The sequence below is a fragment of the Staurois parvus genome, unplaced genomic scaffold (assembly GCF_062004578.1).
Source record: "Staurois parvus isolate SC_StPar_1 unplaced genomic scaffold, SC_StPar_1.0 ptg000186l, whole genome shotgun sequence".
Taxonomy (NCBI): Eukaryota; Metazoa; Chordata; class Amphibia; order Anura; family Ranidae; genus Staurois; species Staurois parvus.
Window position 1 is genome coordinate 913,951 of NW_028317982.1, and position 25,987 is coordinate 939,937.

General features: G+C 41.2%; 1 protein-coding gene across 2 annotated transcripts in view; it reads left to right on the top strand.

Moving 5' to 3' along the window:
* Positions 1-25,987, top strand: part of EVC2 (EvC ciliary complex subunit 2) — a 212,080-nt gene that overhangs the window by 93,130 nt on the left and 92,963 nt on the right. For both annotated transcript variants that reach the window (XM_089677395.1, XM_089677396.1), the window contains exons 9-10: positions 3,073-3,221; positions 14,509-14,833. In XM_089677395.1, coding sequence (XP_089533521.1) covers positions 3,073-3,221; positions 14,509-14,833 — 474 coding nt within the window. The remainder of the gene's footprint in view (positions 1-3,072; positions 3,222-14,508; positions 14,834-25,987) is intronic.

A 25,987-nucleotide genomic window follows, 5' to 3' on the forward strand; every position in this document is an offset into this window, starting at 1 on the left:
TTTCCTGTAAGTCTTCACAAGGTTGGCACACACTGTTGCTGGTATGTTGGCCCATTCTTCCATGCAGATCTCCTCTAGAGCAGTGATGTTTTGTGGCTGTCGCTGGGCAACACGGACTTTCAACTCCCTCCAAAGGTTTTCTATGGGGTTGAGATCTGGAGACTGGCTAGGCCACTCCAGGACCTTGAAATGCTTCTTACGAAGCCACTCCTTCGTTGCTCGGGCAGTATGTTTGGGATCATTGTCATGTTGGAAGACCCAGCCACGTTTCATCTTCAATGCCCTAGCTGATGGTAGGAGGTTTGCACTCAAAATCTTACGATACATGGCCCCATTCATTCTGTCCTGTACATGGATCAGTCGTCCTGGTCCCTTTGCAGAGAAACAGCCACAAAGCATGATGTTGCCACCCCCATGCTTCACAGTAGGTATGGTGTTCTTTGGATGTAACTCAGCATTCTCTCTCCTCCAAACACGACGAGTTGTGTTTCTACCAAACAGTTCTATTTTGGTTTCATCTGACCATATGACATTCTCCCAATCCTCTTCTGGATCATCCAAATGCTCTCTAGCAAACTTCAGACGGGCCCGGACATGTACTGGCTTAAGCAGGGGGACACGTCTGGTACTGCAGGATCTGAGTCCCTGGCGGCGTAGTGTGTTACTGATGGTAGCCTTTGTGACGTTGGTCCCAGCTCTCTGCAGGTCATTCACTAGGTCCCCCCCCCCCCGTGTGGTCCTGGGATTTTTGCTCACCGTTCTTGTGATCATTTTGACCCCACGGGGTGAGATCTTGCGTGGAGCCCCAGATCGAGGGAGATTATCAGTGGTCTTGTATGTCTTCCATTTTCTAATTATTGCTCCCACAGTTGATTTGTTCACACCAAGCTGCTTGCCTATTGCAAATTCAGTCTTCCCAGCCTGGTGCAGGTCTACAATTTTGTTTCTGGTGTCCTTCGACAGCTCTTTGGTCTTCACCATAGTGGAGTTTGGAGTGTGACTGTTTGAGGTTGTGGACAGGTGTCTTTTATACTGATAACAAGTTCAAACAGGTGCCATTGATACAGGTAATGAGTGCAGGACAAAGGAGCCTCTTAAAGAAGAAGGTACAGGTCTGTGAGAGCCAGAAATCTTGCTTGTTTGTAGGTGACCAAATACTTCGTTTCCACCATAATTTGCAAATAAATTCTTTCCAAATCAATCAATGTGATTGTCTGGATTTTTTTTCTCATTTTGTCTCTCATAGTTGAGGTCTACCTATGATGCCAATTACAGGCCTCTCTCATTTTTTTAAGTGGGAGAACTTGCACAATTGGTGGCTGACTAAATACTTTTTTGCCCCACTGTATGTATACTGCTAGGGTGACAGTATGGTAAAAAAAAACAAAAAAAAAAACAATATAAAAAAATAAATAAAAATTTTGGCCAAGATTTTTGCGTCAATGATGGTCAAATCGTACAATCGTTTTTACAAAAAAAATATGCGCATGAGCTCTGACCTGTTATTTCCTGTTATATGTCATGATTTTTATAACTTGTTCGGCCGATTTTCGTAATCATTGGTGGTTACGTCAGTTTAACGAACGACCGATTTTTCGTTTACTGGATGAAAAAAGGCCCGGTTTTCGAGGCGTCTATGGCCTGCTTAGATCCCTTTTCTACTCTTCTCCATAACAAAGGGAGAGGTGTTTTGAAGTCCTTACACATTTTCTGATTACCTTGTCTGAGATATAGCTGTAAAGGACACAGGACAGCACTGAATTTCCTGCAGGATCAGTGGGTATTTTTTTGCACTTATTAAACATATTTAATAAAACACATTCAATTATTTTATGCTGTATTTAACAAACCAAAAAGTGAGCAAAACAGATAAGTGAATTTTTTGAGTTTACATACACTTAACCACTTCCCATCCGGCCCATGTATATAAACGGCCAGACGGGAGCATTGCAGGAGCCAGTGGCCATTTATAAACGTCCTCCCTGCCTCCCTGGGAGCGAACGGCACCGCAATCCTGTGCCCGCTGTGTCCTCTGGACACAGTGGAACACCAATCGCTGTACGGGACCTCTGTGTGAGGTCCTGATCATGTGATCACTGATTGGCCAATCTGATCACATGAATTTTTAGTAAGCAAGATGTCACTTCTGACATCATTGCTTATTACGTGTGAAATCTGTGAATGATTACAGAGGTCACATGGTACAAGGCTATTCACAACAGCCTTGTACCATGTGACAAGCTGTGACCAATCACAGCTCACACAGTATTTCTCAATGGCTGCAAGAATGCAGCCAGAGAGAAAGAGAAATGATTGCTTTTACAGCCTTACTCAGTGTAAAAGCAATCAGTGTAAAAAAAAAAAAAAAAAATCTTCATCACCCCCCACAAGTAGTACAGTGTCACTATGGTGACACTGTACTGCTAGGGTGACAGTATGTTAAAAAAAAAACACAAATAATAATATAAAAAAAAAAATAAAAATGTAAAAATGTTTTGAAAAATTATCGTTTTTGGTTATAAACTAATTTTGGTTATTTATTTTTTTTTACTAAAAAGATAGATGAATACATTTTGGCTAAGATTTATGAAGAAAGATTATTTTTTTGCAAAATTGTATAAGAAAAACACTTTTTTTTTCAAAAATTTTGGAATTTTAATTTATATAGCAAAAAAATTAAAATCCCAGTGGTGAATAAATACCACCAAAATAAAGTTTTATCTGTCTCAAAAAAATGCTAAAAAATTCATATGGGTACAGTGTTGCATGACCGTGCAATTGTCATTTAAAGTGTGATCGTGCTGAAAAATGGCCTGGACAGGAAGGGGGTAAAAGTGTCCGGACTTGAAATGGGTAAAGCAATAATCACCAATGAAAGATGGGTGTTCTGTTTGTGATAGTGTACCGGGTGCAGAGGGGCTCAGATACAGCCTATGGAGCAGTACAGAGCTGCTAATTTGTTTACTTGGCAATGTAAGTAGGTATTATGGGCTACTTGTTTTTATCTAGCAAGTGTTACAGGTTCCAGTTAATATTGGCCTTCTTCTTTGTTTTTGTATCTTACATGAACAGTTGAAATCGCACCATCCTAATGGGGAATCAAAAAGCGAATCACTGGCCAAAGCAGCTGATGGCGTTGTTGAAGATGTGAGCGTGACTGACCGCTTGATTGACATAATCGTCTTTGAGGAACCAGAACAAATGCTTCAAGCTTTAGATGAGTAAGTGTTTTTTTCCCCCCCTCCTATATTTTCGCCTTGCATCTGCAAACATCAACAAAGAATCCAGATTTCACAAATATAATTAGCCCTCATGGGGCAAGGTTTTTTTTTCTGTTGATGCATTCATCAATAGTAGAACCTCAGCTACTCAAATAAAAGCGGCTGTTGGTAAATTAATTTTCAGAAAACTGACACAAAAAAAAAATTTCCTCAACCTGCCTTTTGTGCAAATCCGCAAAGGACACCTGCTTTGCATAAATTCTTTAAAAGCTACAAATGGCTTTGTGTGGATTCCGTCCCAGCTGACGCAGATGCACCTGCGAATCCGCATTCTCTTCAGTGTCCTCAGAGAGGAAAGATGGATGATGTCTTGTAGGTGAAAAGTAATAGGCATTCGTGAATTTTTAGTTATCACGTCATATGCTCTGCATTTTATTACAATTAACTCCTTCATGACCGAGTGGGATACTGTTGATTTCAGGCACAAAGGTTTGCCAAATTTTTTGTATTTCCTAATTTATTTTTAGAGGTGGGTTGATTCAGTTTGCAATTTACTGAAAATCTGGTAAATAATTTTCCTGTAAATTGTGATCTTGTTGACTATACATGTGCAAATCTTCCAGTCTGCAGACAGTTGCTTAATTTGCTAATCTTGATTACAGAGTTTTGTGAAACGTGTATATCTCTGTGTATCTGGAAAATTGCATTTATTTTTGCTTCCTGTATTTTTATAATGTTGGACTTCGGTGATTTTAGCATCCTTTTCATTCTGGGTGACGTCAGAATCCCTGTTAATAGCAAATCTGCCACCTCTTAACTACTCAAACTAACCTAATCTTGAACCCAACAATGGATCCAGACTAAGACAGCACTCTTGCACTCCAAGCAACTTCTCCAACACCCCTTTTCTTCTCTCCGGTCACGACCTTCTCAGTTTCACACTCACCCTGTCTTCAATCTCCTATCCCTTCAACCTGAAGTTACTCATGGGAACCTTTTACATTTAAACATTTCTTTTCTTTTTTCTCCTAATGATGACCTCTATGACTGAATCTGATTTCTGTCCTGACCTGGCCACTTCTGTATGTATTGGCTCACTCTCCTCCTCGCTGGGTGTACTTGTCCCCTCACTACATGCAAAATTAGACACTGATCACTTCAACCCTGGCTAACAGATGACACCAAAAATCTCAAACAACATAGCTGTGTTCTTGAGTGAGTGTGTCATAACACTAGGTCCCTAATAGACTTTGCTCTGTATAAAGATGACCTAAAATATTTTTCCCTTCATGCTGTCAAACCAGAGCTACTGTATTTTATCACTCTCCTTAACACCCTCTCACCTAGTCCTAGTTAGCTTTTTGCTACTTTTTAGTCTCTACATCATCCCCCACTGCTCCTGAGATTGTTACTGTGTAATTATCTGCCCCAATTAATATACCATCTCTACCACCATATTCAACAATTTCCTTTTTTGTCTCAACAGAAGAGCTTGCTAAATTTTTTCTCATGTCCAACAATTTAACACCCATCTCCTTGTTCCCATTTACCTCAAAACTCCTAGAATGCCTCGTATACAACTGTCTGAGCTGTTATCTCAATGATAACAACCTTCTTGACTCCTTATAGTGTAAGGCAGCCCATACATTAGTAATTTTTTTGGTTCAACCGCTTGGTTGAACGAAAAAAAAAATTACCCAATTCCCCCATACAGACATTCGAAGTGGATGGGGGAATCCCTCCCACTGAGTTATAGTGTTCTGACAGCAGGGAAACTTCCCCACTACCAGAATACACTGAACATTGCTGCCGACGGTCTGATAGTGAAGAAATTTCCCAAAGGGCTAGTTGTACAGAAGTGGATTTGTAGATTGACTTCTGTACAACTAGCCTGCCTATACATGAATTGAAATGTGTCCAATCCCCACTGAATTTCGATCCATGTATGGCTGACTTGACTTTCACCCACTATATTCTACAGAAATTGTCTTCTACTTACTGCTATAAACCAATAGCCACTACTCAGTATCCTTACTATTAGACCTTCGACAGAGTTGACAACCTTCTTCTAAAAAGACTGATTGGTAGATTGACTTCTGTACAACTTGCCTGCCTATACATGAATTGAAATGTGTCCGATCCCCACTGTACTGCCCGAATTTTGATCCATGTATGGTTGGTGTGACTTTCACCCACAATATTCTACAGAAATTGTCTTTCTATTAACTGTTATAAACCAATAGCCACTACTCAGTACCCTTGCTATTAGTCCTTCAACAGAGTTGACAACCAACTTCTGAAAGAAAAAAAAAAAAAATCCCACTCCCTTTCCTTCCAAAACTCTGCATTTTACTACAGCATCACCTACAATTCAACCTCCTCTTTCGTAGGTGTCCCCCAAGGCTGTTTTCTGAAACCCCTTCTATTCTAAATTACACCCCCTCTCCTTGGTCAGTTGATAACCTCAAATTGCTGGTGACACCCAAATCTATCTCTATACTCCTTAACTCACCCTATTAGTCTCCTTGCACATTGCTAACCCACTAACTGACATATCAGTATGGGAGTCAAACTACTTCCTAAATTCAGTCTTTTTAAACCAGAGCTCAGAGTATTCTCACCCCGTGTCCCCTCCCCAGACTTTTCCATCAATATTTATAGCACTACTATCCTACCCTCCCCCCATATAAAGGTGCTAGGTGTAATCCTGAACACTGACCTCTCATTTCATCCCTATATTGAATAACTGTCTAAATCTTGCCACCTTCACCTCTTTGACATTTCCGAAATACATCCATTCTTAACCAACAACACCACCAAGCTACTAATTTACTTTCTTGTTATTTCTTGCCTCAACAACTGCAACTCGCTCCTCATTAGTCTACCTCTACCAGGCTATCCCCCCTTCAGTCTATCATGTCCAGACTCTACCAGCTCAGTGTCTACCACCCTTTTCTGCCAATCCCTCCACTGGCTTATAATGGCCCAACAAATGAAATTCAAAATATTAATTTGCAAGGCCATCCACAGCTCTGACCATAGTTCCATCATCAACGTTCTCTTAAAATATCAACCAAACCATCCACTTTGCTCCTCCTTAAGACCTCATGCTTTCTTCCTCCCTCGTCACCTCCTTTCCTGCTTACATCCTGGATTTCTCCAGAGCCTCTCCCATCCTCTGCCTTTAGGCAATCCATGAAAACTCCCTCTTCCCGCCTCTAGCTTACAACTGAGGATGAGCCTAAAGCATGTTTAACACCCCATTAATACTTGTGCAACTTGTCATGCAGTTCTGGACATCAAAGTCACATGACAAGTTGTGCCCCATGTTTTCCAAAAATAACCACTTATGTATGTGCAACTTAAAATTGCAGTGACTTTAGAGTAGTTCATGCACTACTTTGGTCCAACTTTCATGCAGCTTGAGGGCCATAGACTTCAATCTTAACCCTCCAAAGTTGCGTGAAAGTCATACCTGAATGTTTTACATGCAACAGTGGTGCAGCAGTGGGTCCAACTTTGCAGAGGGACAAGAAGTCACATCCAAGTCGCACGTATCCAAAGTTGCGTCACGTTGCACCAAAGTTGCACTCCAAAGCTGTATGACTTTGGAATTATGCAAGTGGTAATGGAGCCTAAACCCAAAGACTAAAATTCAATATATTGCATCTTAACTCTTATTAGGTGTGGTGACTGCATTAGTTTTAATTTTTTTCTGGCTGTTTTCCTTTATTATCACCTGGTAATTCTGTGAATTACATACTTCTGTTCCTGGGTGACTATGCTCACTCACTCACTGTATGAATGGAGGGAGTCATGAATATCACCTAGGATGGACTTAAAACCTATTCATGTAAATTTTTGTTCTTGGGTTTATATATCTTTTAAAATAACCAAAATACCTTTCACCAAATAAGTAGAAAGCACAGTAGAGGCTTCTTAAAGTTTTTTGTCTCACTGGTAACATTGAGTCAAAATAAAGGCCTAATCTTGTACAGATCTAATGCAAGTGGACTTTAAAAGAAATGTATCGTATTTTTGCATTTACTTTGTTATTGTGAATATGAGATGCATGTTTGTATTCTGATATATATATATATTAATAAAATGAATGACTGAAACTCCCATGGGAAGTGCAAAAATGTCAAACTGAGATAATCTGAAAGCAAACAACTTTTGCTTAGCTTTCCTTTTGAGGATACCCCTAGCACTCCTTGAATCCTGTGTCATGGTGCACCTTGTGTTAAGGAGATAAAAAAAAAGAAAAAAACAAATGGGCAGTACATCTCTGCAATACATGGACAATTCCCCATTAATTTTATCCCTGTAAAGATCGTGCAAGACTTTGATCTGCCAAAAATGCACTCCACTCTTAAGTCCTGTTGTGGGCTATCAACACAGCCCTGCCCAAGTGCTCTTTTCTAAAGGACTCAAACTCACACCGTTATTCTATTCTCCACGACACAAAGACTAATTGGTTTGTAATCCCAAAATAAAAACTAAGAGGGCCAAATAAACTGTTTGAGATCAAATAAAGCGAAAAATCAGCAAGCGCTCTGGATAAAAATACCGTAAGCTGCATATGCACCAGTAAAGGGACCCTAAAGCCTTGTGAACAATATCAAAATAAAGAAACGGTGCAGTGCTAAAATACATTATATAAAAAATAAGTAATAAAATATGTGATATACTTAATAATAATCAGATCATCCAGATTATAACATGATAAATAATACATATATAAATGAAAAAAGCGCTAGTTTAGGTGCCAAACATAAATGTGCTCATGTGAACAGTCTATTATCAACAGAAGTGTTCATAGGTTAGTGCAGGCTTGACGCGCTCAGGTCAGCATATTAGTGCTCCATATAGTTATATTGCACTTGTGACATCCAATAAATCCGTGTGACTTAATTCGTGCGAAAGACTGTAAGAAATGCGCACTCACCAGATGCGCATAATATATGCTCAATAAGCTGAATATGAATCTATAGGGAACCCCTTTAAATGGATCTGCCAGACAGCATGGAACCAGGATCCCTCCTTTTGACACAAGCCTCCTCTGCAGCCACGCTTCCACTGGGGTCCTAGGAATCCTGACTAGTTACATAATAGAAGCATTTGTAGGGATCTGCTGACCTCAACTGTTAGCTGCTAGTATCACACTGTAATGTATAATTATGTATGTCACTTCCTGACTCTGGGGTTGTTGAGAAATTATCCTGTACTTGGCCGACAGGGGCCACTGCCCTATGCGAAGACCCTCTTCCCCTCTGTATCCCTTTGCAGCAATTCGACTTTAAGCTCCACCTTCCCAGCACGGTCACATGACATGCCTGATTAAGTCACATGGATTTATTGGATGTCAGTAGTGCAATATAACTATATGGAGCACTAATATGCTGACCTGATCGCGTCAAGCATGCACTAATCTATAAAGACTTCTGTTGATAATAGACTGTTCACATGAGCACATTTATGTTTGGCGCCTAAACTAGCTCTTTATTCACTTATATATTTATTATTTATCACGTTATAATCTGGATGATCTGATTATTATTTTACATATTTTATTATTCATTATTTTTTATAAATTGTATTGTAGCACTGCACCATTTCTTTATTTTGAAACTATTTGAGATAACGGGTAATGTGCAAAAGACAGGACAGCTCCTAATATCTGACATAATCAGTGGATATTTTTTTTTTGCATTTATTGAAATTATATAGCTATACACTTGCAATGCTTTTATAAAGTGGAACTGAACTCAAAACGTGTTATAGGGAAAAGTTAGAAATCTTAATTGTGCTTTAAGTGGAACCTTAACTAAAAAAATAAAAAGTGGCAAACAGGCAGGAATTTTAATGCAGAAGAGACATGCGGCACAGCAGCTGGCAATCGAGACCCAAAGCTGGCAGCTTGAAGATGTCAGCGGCACAGCGGGTAGCAGAGAGATGCTGCATCGCTGGAACAGAGGTGAGTATAGTTCTGATTTAAGCAGTACCTTGAGAGATATTTGAATGAATGAACTACAAGTCCCATCTGCCACCATGGCAGATAGCTTTTAGTTCATAATGAACTACCAGGGCATAATCAATCCCCTTGTGGTTCACTGACACTTCTGCAGCTGAGTAACTGTGTGCCTGTAAGGAGGTAATGGCAGACAGCTGTCAGCAGTGTCTGCAGGAGCCTGACATTGCACTCATAATCTTACTTAGGGCACAGCTTCCAGAGTTCAGTTAAACAGACCAAAAATGTAGCAAATGTGAGAAGTTGATTCTTAAGGTTTCCATACACTTTAAAGTTGTTACAAACTCTCACATATACTCAGTGAAGTGTCTTGCTTTGGATGATACACAGAGATGAAACAAATCCTCCTACATAAGTTGTACCAGTTTATCTGCAGCCCTCTTTTCACAGAACTGCTCAAAGTGCAGAATTTACACCGCATTTCTCAGTTTCAGTAGGCAGGGGGCAAGGATCTGATGTCACGCACTGCACAGCATGAAGCAGGGAGATGATTGTAATCTAGGACCAGAGTGGAGTGAATGGACATCGATAGGACCGCCTGCATCAGAATGCACAAAACACCTTTGCATACGTGTGTGACTAAACACGTCCCTGCACAGGTGAAAGCTATGTACACCCCATGTGAAAGAGACCTTAGTAATATCCCTTGTACTGAGTTTTTAAAACATTTTTTGATTCAACTTAGACTTTATTTTTTTTTTAAGAAAGCCAGCCAAACATCTGAAAGGGGAGTTCAGCATTAGCTTTCTCCTGATTTTTTTTTTTAATAAAAGCTCTAGCACATGCACATTGCAAAGAAAACACCGACTAATTGCTTGTTCCTTCTGGTACTCCAGTGATTCAGAAGTAGTGCATCCCATATGTTGTACCATACCTGCACTAGTGACACTAGATAGGCTGATGTCTGGCTTTGAAAGGCACCCATACATGGCTGCCAGTGAGGAGATATGATAAAGGTTGGTTTTAAAGTGACCCTTATGTTTAAAGTGGTTGTAAACCCTTATTTATACCCAGTGAAGTGACTGGATGATACACAAAGATGAAACATTTATAAAGCTTGTCAGAGAGTTCAGAAAAAAGGCGGCGAGAGCTGAAATTACACTCCACAGAGCTCAGTGAGCTCAGTGAGAGCTGATTGGAGGGAAGGCACACCCCCCTCCACATAACTCACAGGAACAGAGAAGAGGCTGTCAATCTGCTTGAGGCCCCTTCCCATCACCATTTTTCTCTTGGTGTCTGGGAAAACTTGTCAGAAATGATACATGCTGATAGCAAAGGAATGAGGCAGCAGACAGAAATAACACTTATTGCTCTTAATTGAGACAAGTACACACTATAGAGGGATATGCTTTGTTCATATTTCGTGTCTGAGGTTTACAACCACTTTAAACTACATGTCAACCTGTGCTTAAGATGCCCGTAAGAGAGCAACAAAAACTAGTCCACCTAAAGTCTTATTGGGTTCCTAGGAGTCTACTTCCACCTGGGTGCCATTATGTCGCCATTTTGGATTTAAGTGTTGCTATTTATTCTTTGCTTCTTTATGGTAGTGTTTTAGGGACAGGTTTACTTTAACCATTCTTTTTATTTTCTGTACACTTTGTCTCTGCTTATCCTAGTGTAACTGAATGCAATATGATAGAATGATCGCAGATGATGTTTCTGAAGGCAGCCGTTGTATGAATTGAGTTGGATCATTTTGAGCGACAGTGATGGGCATGGCAACTAACTTCATCAGATTAACCTTTCGTGCCATGCTGTTCACAGTTGTCCTATGATCATACAGCTGTCTGACTTCTCTTGCTCTTTATCATGTTGTGTGTTAATATGTTCTCTGTTTGCTGACAAGATAGATAGATTGTGGTGGAGATAAGAATCTGTCTTGTATCAGAAGCTTTTCCTTTTTATGTGTGCTGAATGTTTGATTGTGGAAAGTGTCAGGGAGATTTACGAGTAAAAGTACCAGTGGATGTGAGATGGTTGTTACACATGCATTAATTTTGCCTAGACCCATTAACATTCCTTAGGTCTTTAGGCACTAGTAGACACCCCTGGTCTGTAGTTATTGTTCCATTGGCATATACGTGATTGTTCAGGTGGCCCATCTATTGCTACTCTCCTTTTTTTGGCCTATCATGCTCTTCACATTTTTCACCTTACCAACTGCTTGGTGGCCACTGCCCGCCTCTGCCAATCCCTCCCCTGGCTTTAAATCACCCCAGGAATAAAGTTTAAAATACTAGCAACAACATACACAGCCATCCATAACTCTGCCCCAAGCTACATCACCAATCTTGTCTCAAAATGTCACCCAAATGGTCCTCTCCACTAATCCCAAGACTTCTGAAATCCTCTCACCGCCTTCCATGTTCACCTCCAAGACCTCTTTAGAGCCGCTCCCAACCTTTGGACCTCCCTACCCCAGTCCATCCATTTATCTCCTAATTTGCTTCTAGGAGATCCTTGAAAATGCATCTCATGTAAACTCCAACCTGGTTTTAAAGGAGGGTCCCCCTGACGTCCACGTAGAGCTACTGGTATTGGGGGGGCAGGGTGGAATTTGGTGCTGGGAGTCCAACTTGGGTCTGAGCATCACAATTTTTAGGAAGCAAGTATGAAAGAAAGGAAAACGAAGGTGGAGGGAAGAAAGAGAGGAGACAGAATAAAGGTGAATAAAGCACCTGGACCGGATGGCATACACCCACGGGTCCTTAAAGAAAATGAGCTCTGTCATTTCAAAGCCATTGTTTCTAATTTTTAGAGGCTCTTTAATGACTGGCATAGCACCAGTGGATTGGCGTAAGGCCAGTGTGGTGCCTATATTTAAAAAGGGGTCAAAATATTTACCAAGTAATTATAGACCTGTTAGTTTAATATCTATAGTTGGGAAGCTACTGGAGAGTTTATTAAAAGACCACATAGATAGTTCTTGCTGGAAAAAAATATTTTAAGCAACAGACAACATGGATTCATGAAAGACAGAAGTTGTCAAACAAATTTGATTTCTTTTTATGAGGAGGTGAGCAAAACCTTGGACAGAGGGGTGGCGATGGACGTGGTATAAAAAGAGGTATAGATTTCACAGAGAGTGATATCATTTTACCCCAGTACAAATCATTAGTAAGACCTCATCTGGAATATGCAGTTCAATTTTGGGCACCAATTCACAAAAAGAACATTGAGGAACTGGAGAAAGCACAGAAAAGGGCAACCAAACTGATAAGAGGCATGGAGGAGCTCAGCTATGAGGAAGGATTAGAGGAACTGAATTTATTCTCTCTTGAGAAGAGGAGATTAAGGGGGGATATGATCAACATGTATAAATACATCAGTGGTTCATATAGTGAACTCGGTGTAGAGTTATTCACCTTGAGGTCACCACAGAGGGCAAGAGGCACTCTTTACGTCTAGAGGGAAAGAAATTTAACCTCCAAATACGGAAAGGTTTCTTCACAGTAATAGCTGTGTAAATGTGGAATAGACTCCCTCAAGAGTTGATTCTGGCCAGCTCAGTGGATTGCTTTAAAAAAGGCCTGGATTCTTTCTTGGATACACAGAATATAAGCGGTTACTATTTATAGGTAAAGTTGATCCAGGGAATATCCGATTGCCTCTTGGGGGATCAGAAAGGAATTTTTTCCCCTGCAGGAGCAAATTAGATTGTGCTTTGCTGGGTTGACTTCCTCTGGATCAACAGTGGGTATAGGATTATAACTTTTTTTTTTTTTTTTTTTAGTGGTTGAACTGGATGGATTTTTGTCTTTTCTTCAGCCAGACTAACTATGTATGTAACTATGTAAGAAGAGAGAGAGGGATTGGGAGGGAGAAGATTAAAAAAAAGGGGTGGGGGAGACTGGGAGGTAGGGGGAATACCTCTTGGGAAGCAAAGAATATCTGGCAAGGGCTTATGTGTATTGGAGGAATTCATCAGAGAAGCGGAAAATTAACCACCTGGTCTTATGTTCCTCCAGTTTATCCTGAAGAGCAGTAGTCAGGTCTTCCATCTGTTCAATGTCACCTACTCATGCAAGCCATTGGGCAACCGTAGCTGCAGATTGTTGTTTCCCAATATACATGCCTGTGTGGCATTAAGGAGGTGTTTGAGAAGAGATTTGTGATAGCGTTTTCTTGATAAGGGAGTAAGGTTAAGTAGGACTGCAGCCGTTTCATGTAGGGAAATGTCAACACCCCCTCTCCACCCCCGCCACCTTCCGCCGCCTTAATGGGATCTCTCATCTCACCAGGAGACTTGATCGACCAGCTAGCGCTTCCATCGGCTGGTCACAGAGCCGAACAAAGACCGGTTTGGCTTTGTTCAGCTCTTATGATATAGTAAGCCAGAAGCGATGACCTAATATCACTTCCGGTTTACTCGGAAATAAACAGCGCCATTTGTAAAAAAGTAAAGCATTTAATCACACCTAATGCATTTAAGGGCAAAGAAGGAATTTATGATCCCTCATCTGTAAATCTAAAGTAGTAACCTGTAAAGGCTTTTAAAGCGTCGCCTATGGATAGTAAAAGTTTCTCGCCATTTCATGGGCATGCACAATTTTAAAGCGTGACATGTTTGGTATCCATTTACTCTGCATAACATCATCTTTCATATTTTACAAATAAATTGGGTTATATATTGTGTTTTTTTGCATTAAAATTCCAAAAAGAGTATTTTTTACCCATATAGTTGCATTTGAAAAACCGCTGCGCAAATACCATGTGACATAAAAAAAATTGCAAAATCCACCAATTTATTCTCTAGGGCCTCTGCTTTATAAAAACTATATAATGTTTGTCGGTTCTAAGAAATGTTCTAGCAAAAAATACTGATTGTAAACAAAAAGTTCCAGAAAAGGCCTTCAAATGGATATCACATGGGATAGTGTGTATCTATACTGGTTTGTTTGGTAGATTGTTGAACCTTTATAAGGTCTTTGGATTTTAATCTATGCTACCATGATAATTTGGTCCTTTACGGTTCTGAAATGTTCGTATTCAGAAAATACCTGGCTTACCTATTACTCTACATTTAATGCCAAACACTAAGCATGTTGTGCTTCTTATTTCTCAAGCATACAAATATAATTGGTACTTTCTTTTAAGAAGACACAATAGCAAGTAGTGCAAACCCCCCAAATTAAGCCGTTTGGAAGACACTGATCAGATGGCAATAGGCACTATTACCTTCTGGATATGTTGATGCTTTAATTGTTGTACTTTTAGTCTGTAGTGACTCTGTATTTTTCTGTCTCTGGGCAGCTCAGAGATCGCTAATCTGACCCAGGCAGATGCATATGTGGAAGTGTGTCGGATTCAGATCTGCAAAGATTTGACTGGGATTTTGCTGAAAGAAATGACAGGGGCTGGGACCCTCTACCCACTAGAGGAAAAGAAAATAAGTTCTGTCATGAGCGGTCACTGGAGCGACCTTGAGAAAAAAATACAAGAGGAACATCATAGAAAGATGGTAGCTTTGACAGCGGAATGCAACTTGGATACCAGGAAACAGATGGAGGCTTGGCATCGGCAACAGAAGGAGGCCAGCGAAGAGGCAGAGGCAATCACCAAACATTCAGAGGAAAAGGTAGGCCATGTTTAGATGCAGAACTATATTTATGTCATTGTCTGTGCAGTTAGAAACCCTTCTAGTGGGGTTTGAAGAAAACCTGTACTAGGAGAGGTAATGACGCTGTCATTGCTGATTGCATTCTGAAAATGATAGTTGCCTGGCTGTCTTTGGCATCGATGCTTTCTGACCTTGGACAGGTACACAAGTCAGAAAAAAAAATGAATCAAAATAATTTCAGTACATACTTGTTTTGGGTTAAAATGATATCCAGGAAGCTAGTATTCCCAAAGAAGGGGGTGGGGGGTCAACAATGGCAGCTATCATACTGTCCTACAGGTTTTCTTTAAAGCTACCAAGTCACTAGACTTAATTTTTGTTAACCATGCCATACCTGTTAAAGAAAAATATACGAACTAACCTTTCCTGCTGCCTGTGCCAATGAATTCTGCTCCAATGTTGAGAAAACTTTATATGAAACCTGAAGGGAAACTGACACTTCTGTCAATCATCTGGGTCACCCATAGGTCCCTCCTGCTGAGCTCCACATCACTACCTTTGCCTTTATTGGGTGGAGTTCAGAAAAAGCTGTGAGCTGCAGGGGACACAGGACATTGACACTCTTGGAACTGTCAGACTCCCTGTAGATTTCACATTTCTTAGGGTAAAAAATGTAATATAGTGATAGGTCAATTTAACCACAGTATCGCTATACATTTAAGAACAGTGGAGTGTTGGATGCGTATTTCTGCAATGCTATTTTAAAAAAAAAAACAGCCCTTCAGAAATCATTCCTGGACAGTCAGTGTGCCAGTAAATGGCTGCGATCGTATCACAAACACAGTGTATGGAGCTGATCAGATTGGCTCTGTTCCTTGTGATTATTAAAATGACCAATCAAAGCAATCACAAATGTAAACACTATAGTGTTTACATCTGAGGACCTACCCCTTCCTCTTACAGTGGAGGAGAAATAAGGTTTTATTAATAAAGGGGTACGAATGCCTGAATGCAGCAGCAGCAGATTATGGTGATGGGTTTTAACTGACTGTGGGATTGTTTTTGTTTTGTTTTTTTGTCAACTTTCACCCCTTCCTCTCTTGTACATCTTGTTTTCATGCTGTCCACATAATCTGTATAATAATTTCCTCACCTCTTTTATCCTGCACATTAACCCCGTCATCTGCATCCTCCCACTGTATGTGACGTGTACATTAACCCCTTCACTTCCTCCTCTTGACCTGTACATTAATGATGTGCTGTATCTCCTGCACCATTACCAAGCTCCATGTTTTAACCACTTCTGTATCAGCATGTTTTCATTTTCAAAAACTGTTGCAAAAATTAGATCTTGGGATGGCCACTTTCCAAAAAGGTGATATTTGGGGGGGAAGTTGTACTGTCCTGGGATTGTATTTTTTTTTTTATAACAGAAGGTAGGAGAAACTTTTTTTTTTCTCAAAAATGTTTTTTTTCTCCTTCAGATAGTAAACAAAAAAAAACAGTGGTTATTAAATAACACCAAAGAAATCTCTATCTAGCTTAAAAAAATATTAAAATTAATTAGGGTATAGGGGTACTTGCCAGAGTAATTGTCAGTCAAATTATCAGAAGACTGAAAATTAAAAAAATGGCCTGGTGTTGGAAGTGTTTTACAGGCTGGTACCAAAGTAGTTAAAGGGACATTTCCTTTACTATATAGGGCAAAGTGAAAGAGGAGCATGCACTGCTGGGGAGGTGAAGGGGGTTACAGTAACCTGGTTGCTTGACTCTGCATGGACACATTTCAGTTTATTATTATACAATTAAATCAACCTGGCAGCCAGGAAATTAGCATTTTCAGAAGGCAAGGTCAGCATGGATCTCTAGTTGTGTTTCTCAGCACGTTTAGTTTCATTTGGGATGGAGATAATGCTTAACTCCCACTTGTACAAATAAGTACAGATGATGTTGAAAAATATTTGTGCATAAAGCACAGATGTAGCAGGTCAGTTCTGTGGGTTAAACTGACCTTAATGTCTAGTTGTTTGCCATTATTCATTTTAACTCGAGTTAAATTCTAGTAAAACAAAAAATTTTTCATTTTGGATACAATGGAAAATCTGTGAGTAAAATTCTGTGTTAGGGCTGGTTCACACCTGTGCGATTCACATGCAATGCGGGTGCAGGACAATTTCAGCTCATTCATAGGCTGAAATTGCACCGGACCTAACCAAAATAAGTGCACGCACTATTTTAAAAAATGCACAGAAAATGGATTGTATGGTTCTACTGTACCATGTGATCCAGTGCAGGCAAACGCACTGTGTTTGTGACCTGCGTTTGGAGTGTTCTTAAGTTAATACTAACACCTACTGAAGATCGCAAGTGCAGTGCATTTTGAATGTGGTGTGGGAAACCAGCATAAAACACCGCAATCTGGTATGAACTGGCCCTTCGATAGCTGTCTCTGGAACAAGTGTCCCTTTGGAAGATGTCCGCTCTGTTCACAATCATTCCTACAAAAAATTCTTAAAGTAGAATGCCAGACATCATAGTAATTGTTTCCTTGAGTCCTCCCCCCAACCACTGGACAGTGTACACTCTTTATCGTAAATTCCATAGTTTATACACTGCTCAAAAAAAATAAAGGAACACTTTTTAATCAGAGTATAGCATGAAGTCAATTAAAATCTTGGGATATTGCTCTGGTCAGTTAAATAGCAGAGGGGGTTGTTAATCAGTTTCAGCTCCTTTGGTGTTAAGAAAATTTAACAAAAGGTGCACTAGATGGGCAACAATTAGATGACCCCCAAAACAGAAATGGTTTTACAGGTGGAAGCCACTGACATTTTTTCCCTACTCAACTTTTCTGACTGTTTTTCACTAGTTTTGCATTTGGCTAGGGTCAGTGTCACTACTGGTAGCATGAGGCGATACCTGGACCCTACAGAGGTTGCACAGGCAGTCCAACTCTTCCAGGATGGCACATCAATACGTGCCATTGCCAGAAGGTTTGCTGTGTCTCCCAGTACAGTCTCAAGAGCATGGAGGAGATTCCAGGAGACAGGCAGTTACTCTAGGAGAGCTGGACAGGGCCATAGAAGGTCCTTAACCTATCCTTAACCCATCAGCAGGACTGGTAGCTGTTCCTTTGTGCAAGGAGGAACAGGATGAGCACTGCCAGAGCCCTACAAAATGACCTCCAGCAGGCCACTGGTGTGAATGTCTTTGTCCAAACAATCACAAACAGACTTCATGAGGGTGGCCTGAGGGCCCTTTGCTCACTACCCGGCATCATAGAGCTTGATTGGCATTTGCCACTGAACACCACAATTGGCAGGTCCGCCACTGGTGCGCTGCGCTTTTCACAGATGAGAACAGGTTCACCCTGAGCACATGTGACAGACTTGAAGGGGTCTGGAGAAGCCAGTAGAGAACATTATGCTGCCTGTAACATCATTCAGCATGACTGTTTTGGTGGTGGGTCAGTGATGGTCTGGGGAGGCATATCCATGGAGGGACGCACAGACCTTTACAGGCTAGACAATGGCACCCTGACTGCCATTAGGTATCGGGATGAAATCCTTGGTCAGACCCTACGTTGGTGCAGTGGGTCCTGGGTTCCTGATGGTGCATGACAATGCCCAGCCTTGTGGTGAGAGTATGCATTCAGTTCCTGGAGGATGAAGGAATTGACACCATTAAATGGCCCGCACACTCGCCTGACATAAATCCAATAGAACAGCTCTGGGATATAATGTTTCGGTCCATCCAACGCCGCCAGGTTGCACCTGAGACTGTCCTGGAGCTCAGTGATGCCCTGGTCCAGATCTGGGAGGAAATATCCCAGGACACCATCTGTCGTCTTATTAGGAGCATGCCACGACGTTGTCAGGCATGCATACAAGCACGTGGGGGCCATACAAACTACTGAGTACCATTTTGAGTTGCTGCATTGAAATCTCAGCAAAATGGACTAGGCTGCTGCATAATTTGTTCACTTTGATTTTCTAGGTGTCTTTGAATTCTGTCCACTGTAGGTTGATCATTTTCATTTCCATCAAACGATGGGGAATCCTTACCCAGTCCATATCAATATAGATATCCAGCATATTTTTCCCCCATTGAGATATGATGTGTTTTCAAAGTGATCCTTAATTTTTTTAACAGTGTAGTAATCATGTGACTGCTCCTGTCCCATTCTTCTTCCTATAGTATGAAGGTGGGAGCAGTAACAGTGTAGGGACTACATGAAGTCCGCTGTGTACATGCTGTTTGGGCCACTTGTGAAGACCATTGGCTGTAGCAGTTGCATTGTGACATAATCCCCTGCATTACTGAGTATCATGGGGGTAGGGGGGATGGCTTGCAATATCAGCTGACCATGACAAGAAGTGGCCGCTGAGGGTCAATGATATTCTTACAAAGCTACTGCTAAAGGAGCCTTGCATGCAGAGCGTGGAGCAGTAATGCACGAGAAAGAAAAAAGTGGACCTTGGACCTCCCCCCCATGCAGCAAAGATAAGTAAAAATAAAAAAAATGTAAAAAGTGGAGTTATTCTTTAACCTGGCACAGTAATATGGGGCATTCTGAGTCATTCCTTATTGTCAGCTTACATGATGAATAAAATGACTAACAGACCCTGGAGGTTTTTAAACATTGAAAGGTCATTGTAAACACCAGTGAAGGGTGCAGAAAAATGGTCTGGTAGCATTTCATGTACAAATCAGTTGTGTTAATAAAGAAGGGATGTGGAGGGACAGGGGCTGCCTGGAAGAGACTAACATTAAAAGGTTCTGCAAACTACCATTATTACAACTGACACATGCCATGAATCTGTAATGGTTTACGCTGCTGCACTGACTGCTCTTTGTGTTTTAAGGCAAGGACGGGAAGGTGTTTGTACGGCTGGTGATTGTCATAGTTGGCAGCACACCTCAGATCGGCACAGGCAGGGTCTGTAGGGGTTTGGACTAGAGTGACTGAATGCCGAGAGATGTATGACATATCATGGTCTACAATCTGGCCGAGGACAAAACTGGTGCAGGAAGGCAGCCTAACCAGAGTAGGAGATGACAATCAGCTGTGCCAGGGTCAACACCAGGAAATTGGAGATTTCAAGAAATGTCACATGAGAGACTAGGAGCCAGCTATGGGTTAGACTAGGTTAGTTCTTTTGCCTATAGCAGCCTTGTTTAAGTCAAGCTAAGTGTATTTAACATGACTTGGCTGCACCAAAGAGGTACTGATCATCAGGTCTTTGACAGGCAAGGTTGCCAGAATCAGGATCATGACGGGGCAATAACCAGTAACAAGGACCCATGTGGACTGGGAATACTAAGAGTTAACAAGAAGCATATGGGCACAGGTTAGAGAATACAGGGCACTAATAGACTATAGCTAGCTATACATGTATAGATTTCTCTTGTTCTACCTGCAAGCTAAACAAAGAAAATCTAATAGATTCCTCCATCCAAGCTGGATGAGGAGTCTCTGTCATGTTTCACATGACTGTCATATGCCTTGAAGTGTTCTTTGTATTTTGTCTCTGCTCCTCCCTTTCCTCTGGTTTAGTGCATGCTGTATAGATAGCCCACCCCTTTTCCCAGTAAGACATTTCAGCTTCAAGACTCATGTCAAGAAGTAGACCACATTATGATCTTTTGACCTATCTGATGTTCATTGTTGTAAGATTCTCTCAGTTTATGGAATAAACTTCACAAGATCTACAAGGTGTCATCTGATCGAGTCACTGCCTGTGTTATTCAACTAAGATTGGAGTTATCGCTATCTCATCACAACTGTAAGTTACAGAGATCACACTTTCAATGCTTAGATTGGAGAGAAAGAACAGTCTTCCTTGTCAGCTTTTTAGTTCTGACGGCTGACACATGCGGCTGTCAGAACACCTGAACAGTGGCTATATCTGGCTGGACAATTTTCCACCCAACTTGTTTTGACAAAAGTCCAATGGAAATCAACTTCATAAACTGGGTGGTGCCAACAGGGCCACCCATGACTTGAATTTTGGCCAGTTCAGAAGGATTTGGCTGAAATTCAAGATTGCTTTGGCAGTCTTAGGTCTAAAGGCACTACATGACTAATTTCAGCTCAAATATGCTGAGCTAAAGAAATCTATGCATGTAGGGCCATCTGAAGACAAAAACAACACGATTAGAGAGCAGTACAATATACAGGAGGTAGGCAAATCAGAACTGAGAGATGAGTCTTGATAAATGAGGCAGGCCAATAAAGGAGGAAGAGCTGTAGGACATAGAGCTGGAATACTCAGACGTTTGGACATAGACAAGCTGCATGTAGATGCAGAGAAAAAAACAACATGATGAGGCACAAGGTGTTGGAAACTGGCAAAACAAGAATGCAAGCACTGGCTGGGTAATGAGCTGATAAAGGAATAGAAAGTAGAACATTAACTAATGGAAACAGAAGTTCTTATGGCAACATAAGCCAGAAAGCAATCATTTATTGTATTGCAGCTTACCAGTTCTTAGCCGCGATGGCTGCATTAGTTTTCTTTTTTAGACTTTCTTTTTTATTATTTTCATCTGGGGATTCAGCCAGCAAGTCTGTTGTTTTTTAGCAGAACAAGCTGTTTTGCAGATGTAACAGTTAGAGGTTAGAGACAAACCATTTACTACTGACAGAGGTACTTACAGTGATCAGCTTTTATTTACTGTATGTAAAACTATTATCCCAAAATAAAACCAAAACTGCTTATAAAGTGTGAGCTGGAGGTTGGCTTCAATTTGTTAGTGTATCTAAATCTGCTAGTCCATTTAACACTCCCCTCCCCCCAGATTAACAATATGGCTGTCCAAAGGTTTCCCCTGTGCACTTTCACTTTTCACAGAGTGGGGGCACTCTAATAATGGGGAGGGGGGAGCACTCTAATACTCTAATAATGTGTTACTGGTCAGATCACCAGGTGAAAACAGAGGGAAGAAAGCCTAAAAAGAAAACAAATGCAGTCATTGCATCTAATGATTGCTAAGTTGAATATATAAAATTTTTGATTTTGGGTTTAATATCGCTTTAACCACAGTGTAAAAGTGAGCATGCTCCAGCAGTCCACTTTAAAGGTATGGCTTTTGTTAAAATGAAACCTGGCTATCCTTCCATGATGATCCTGGTTTAGGCATTTTCTGTTCAATAGAGAAGTCATGCTATCTCAGCATAATTATTTGCTCTACATTATGGGGAACATGTCCAGAGTGTGTCACACCAGTATATGTCTTTGTGTTGTCAGAGACCGTTAGCTGCAAATGAGATAAAACCTTGTCCAATAAAGTTAGACAGACTACCCCTTCAAGTGGTTGTAAACTTCTGAAATGAAAAATGAACAAAACATATCTGTCTATAGTGTGTGCTTGCCTCAATCTAATACACTTAGCGTGATCTCTGTCTGTTCTCTCTTCCCTTTACTATTTGCATAAGTCACTTCTGCCAGGTTATGCTGACACCACAGAATCCCAGGGGATGGCCCTGCCCCCTCCTGAACACAGCAAGTGATTGACATCCTCAGCTGTGCATGTTTCCCTTTGAGACTGTGTAGAGGGGTGTGTGTCAATGCCCTCCACTAGTGGTGGAACTACCAAGGCCGCAAGGGTTGCACTTGTGATCAGACCCTGGAGTTCCGCCACTGTGGAGGAGGGGTCCTGCTGCCCACTGCCTGCCACCCGAAGCCTCCTCTACCAGTATGAGAGAGGAACAGCACAGACAGGCACATAGTATCCACATATCGATCCGCCCCACTTATCCTCTCTGCCTATTCATTTCCCGGCTGTAGGGTAGGGAGATGCTGTGTCAGAAGGCGGAGACTGAAAGAGGAAGTCAGCTAACTGGAGCTGGGCTAGTAGAGTGAAGGGGGAGGAGTTCTCTGCTGTGTGAGGAGACCCCATGTCAGGATAGGAGTTACTGGAGACGTGAAGGAAAGAAGCTGGAGATACACTGAGATCGAGCAAGGAGGGGAAACCAAGTGATCTGCAAGTGAATGCCACCGGTCCCATCCCCGCACCACCACCAACGCTGCCACTAACTGAGGGACCCCATATCAGCACTGCCACTGATCCTATCCCCACACCACCACCGCTGCCAATAATCCCATCCCCCCCCACCACCACCAGCACTGCCACTGACTGAGGGACCCCATATCAGCACTGCCACTGATCCCATCCCCACACCACCACCGCTGCCACTGATCCCATCCCCCCCACCACCACCAGCACTGCCACAGACTGAGGGACCCCATATCAGCACTGCCACTGATCCCATCCCCACCACCACCGCTGCCACTGATCCCATCCCCACACCACCACCGCTGCCACTGATCCCATCTCCCCCACCACCATCAGCGCTGCCACAGACTGAGGGACCCCATATCAGCACTGCCACTGATCCCATCCCCACCACCACCACTGCCACTGATCCCATCCCCCCACCACCACCACTACTGCAACTCACTGAGGGAACCCATGTCAGCACTGCCATGGATCCCATCCCCACACCACCACCGCTGCCACTGATCCCATACCACCACCACCACAGCTGCCACTGACTGAGGGATCCCATATCAGCACTGTCACTGATCCCATCTCCCCCCCACCACCACAGCTGCCACTGACTGAGGGACCCCATATCAGCACTGCCACTGATCCCATCCCCCACCACCACTGCTGCCACTGAAAAAGAGTGGAGCAGGGCAGTGCTTGATTTCAAACGTTTGCCACATCCAGACTGCTATTTAAACCTGTGTCAATAAGCAGGCTACCCCAGACTGACTTGTAATCTCCTTCAGGCCTGCTGCGTATTAACGTTTTAGTTGAACCCGTTAAAATCACGGAAGAGCCATAAATTGATACATGCTAGCCCATGGCATATTCCGCTTATGGTTCTCTATGTGATTTTAATGGATTCCAATAAAAGTTATATTATATATGCGGTGCAGGTATAAGCTGAATATATTTGAGTAATCACTCCTCATATCCTGCCTATATTTGCTGGTTTAAATAGCAGAGCTTCCATGTTTTGAAGATTCTGTAGTAAAGAATTTCTATTTATTCATTGAGATAGCACCCTCAATGAAACATTAATGACATTTTAAAACTGAACCCCAGATAAACAGCTAAATACACATTACAGTTTATGACCCGGGTAAAACAAATCCTAACCCCTGAACACAGTTTTACAACTTGCTAATGAAACTGTACATCTCATTGCAACTAGTTTCTGTAGCCAGATAAGTTATACCTTGTTTTCTCAGGACAAATTGGGCTTTCATTTGATGGTAAATGGTAATGGATATCTCCTGTTTTTGTATTGTTATCCAACGTAAACTGGCACAAAATAGTAAAAAAAAAAATTGTATTTTTTTTTAATATTTAGTTGTATATTTCTTGCTAGTTACCATAACCTACAACAACCAACACAACCCAAAAACTCTGCTTCTGACAATTGCAGTGATATCATATATACTGTCTGTATATGTAGGTATGTAGTGTACTGTGCTAACGTTTTAGGCAGGGGTGAAAAAATGCTGTGAATTAAGACAGCTTTCAGAAATAGAAGTGTTAATAGTTTATTTTTATCTACTATCAAAATGAATTACAAAAAAAAAAAAAGTACTTGAACAGAATAGAGATCCAAATCAAATCAATATTTGGTGTGACCACTCTTTGCTTTCAAACCAGCATCAATTCTTCTGGGTAGACTTGAAGCAACTCGGCAGATCATTGTGATAGCCATTCAAAGGCTATCACAACAATTAGGTGATCGGGAATTGGGCATCCTGATAGTATGGGACCTGAGCTCTCGTTGAGCAGGACGCTTCCAACACAAACACATGTACGCCTATACCCTACAGAAGAAGACAAACATTCTGTGAGGGTGCATATATGTGTACATGTGGCCGGAAGGGATCAATAACTTCCTTATCTGTGTAAAGATTTAGACATCTGTCCAGCCAGTCTTATAATCAAAGTACCCCTGCCAGACAGCATCGCCAAGTCCCTAACTTCCAGTGCAGTTAAGCAGTAAAGCTAGCATAAAGAAAGATCTGTAGCAGGTTACTGAGGTCATTCCTGTGGTCTCCCCTTCTTTAACCACCTACTGACCGATCACAGTCAATATACTGCTGGCAGTTGGCAGGTGCATTTACAATCGCATACCTGTAAATCAGGAAATTATTCCGGGTTTGGCAGCGCGCTTGTGCATGCCCCCTGCCAGCCCGTGTTGTGATTAGACACAGAACGAGTTTGGCAGCTGATTTCAGCCAATGATTTTGGCTGAAGTCAGTTGTTCAGCTGTGTCCAATCACACACGGATATCTGTGTTTATAAAAGTACAGAACATTGTGTTCAGAGAACAAAAAAAAAAACAAAAACAGCCAGACAGTAAAGTAAAAAGCAGCACACATTATACACATTACACATTGTTATTCACACATTTAACCCCTTGATTGTCCATAGATGTTAACCCCTTGCCAATCAGTGTCATTAATACAAAGTTATTATACAGTTTTATCACTGCTCACTGTATTAGTGTCACTAGCGATGTCAGTGTTAGTGACCCTTCCAGATTGTGTATGTTAGAGCCAGATTGTCTGCCACCCTTTCACAGTCCCAATATAATTTGCTGTTCACCGCCATTACAATATAGTGTCTATAGCTGTTTAATTTCCAGTATGAATATCATAGTTTATATAAATACCATAGTTTATGGTTTTTGTTTTTTTTTCTTTTACCAAAGATGTGGCAGAATACATTTTGGCCTCAATTTTTGAAGAAATTAAATTTTTTTATTTTTTTTTTTTATTTTATATGTTTTATAACAGAAAGCAGAAAATGTTTGTTTTTTAAAAATCTCCAGGCTTTTTTTCGTTTATATGATAAATAAAAAACCCAGTGGTGATCATATATCACCAAAGGAAAGTTCGATTTGTGTGAAAAAAAATGATAAAAAAATTAATTTGGATACAGTGTTGCATGACAGAGCAATTGTCAGCCACCTTTCGGAGGTCAAGTGGTTAAACACCATGATACTGTTAGACCAATAGGACAAAGTAACAGAGCCTTGATTGGCTTAGAATGTGGACAGTACTTTTTCTAGTTTAAGTGGTGTTGTGCAGGGAATTTTAAAAAGCGAATATAAAGAAAGATTTGCTGTAGTGAACT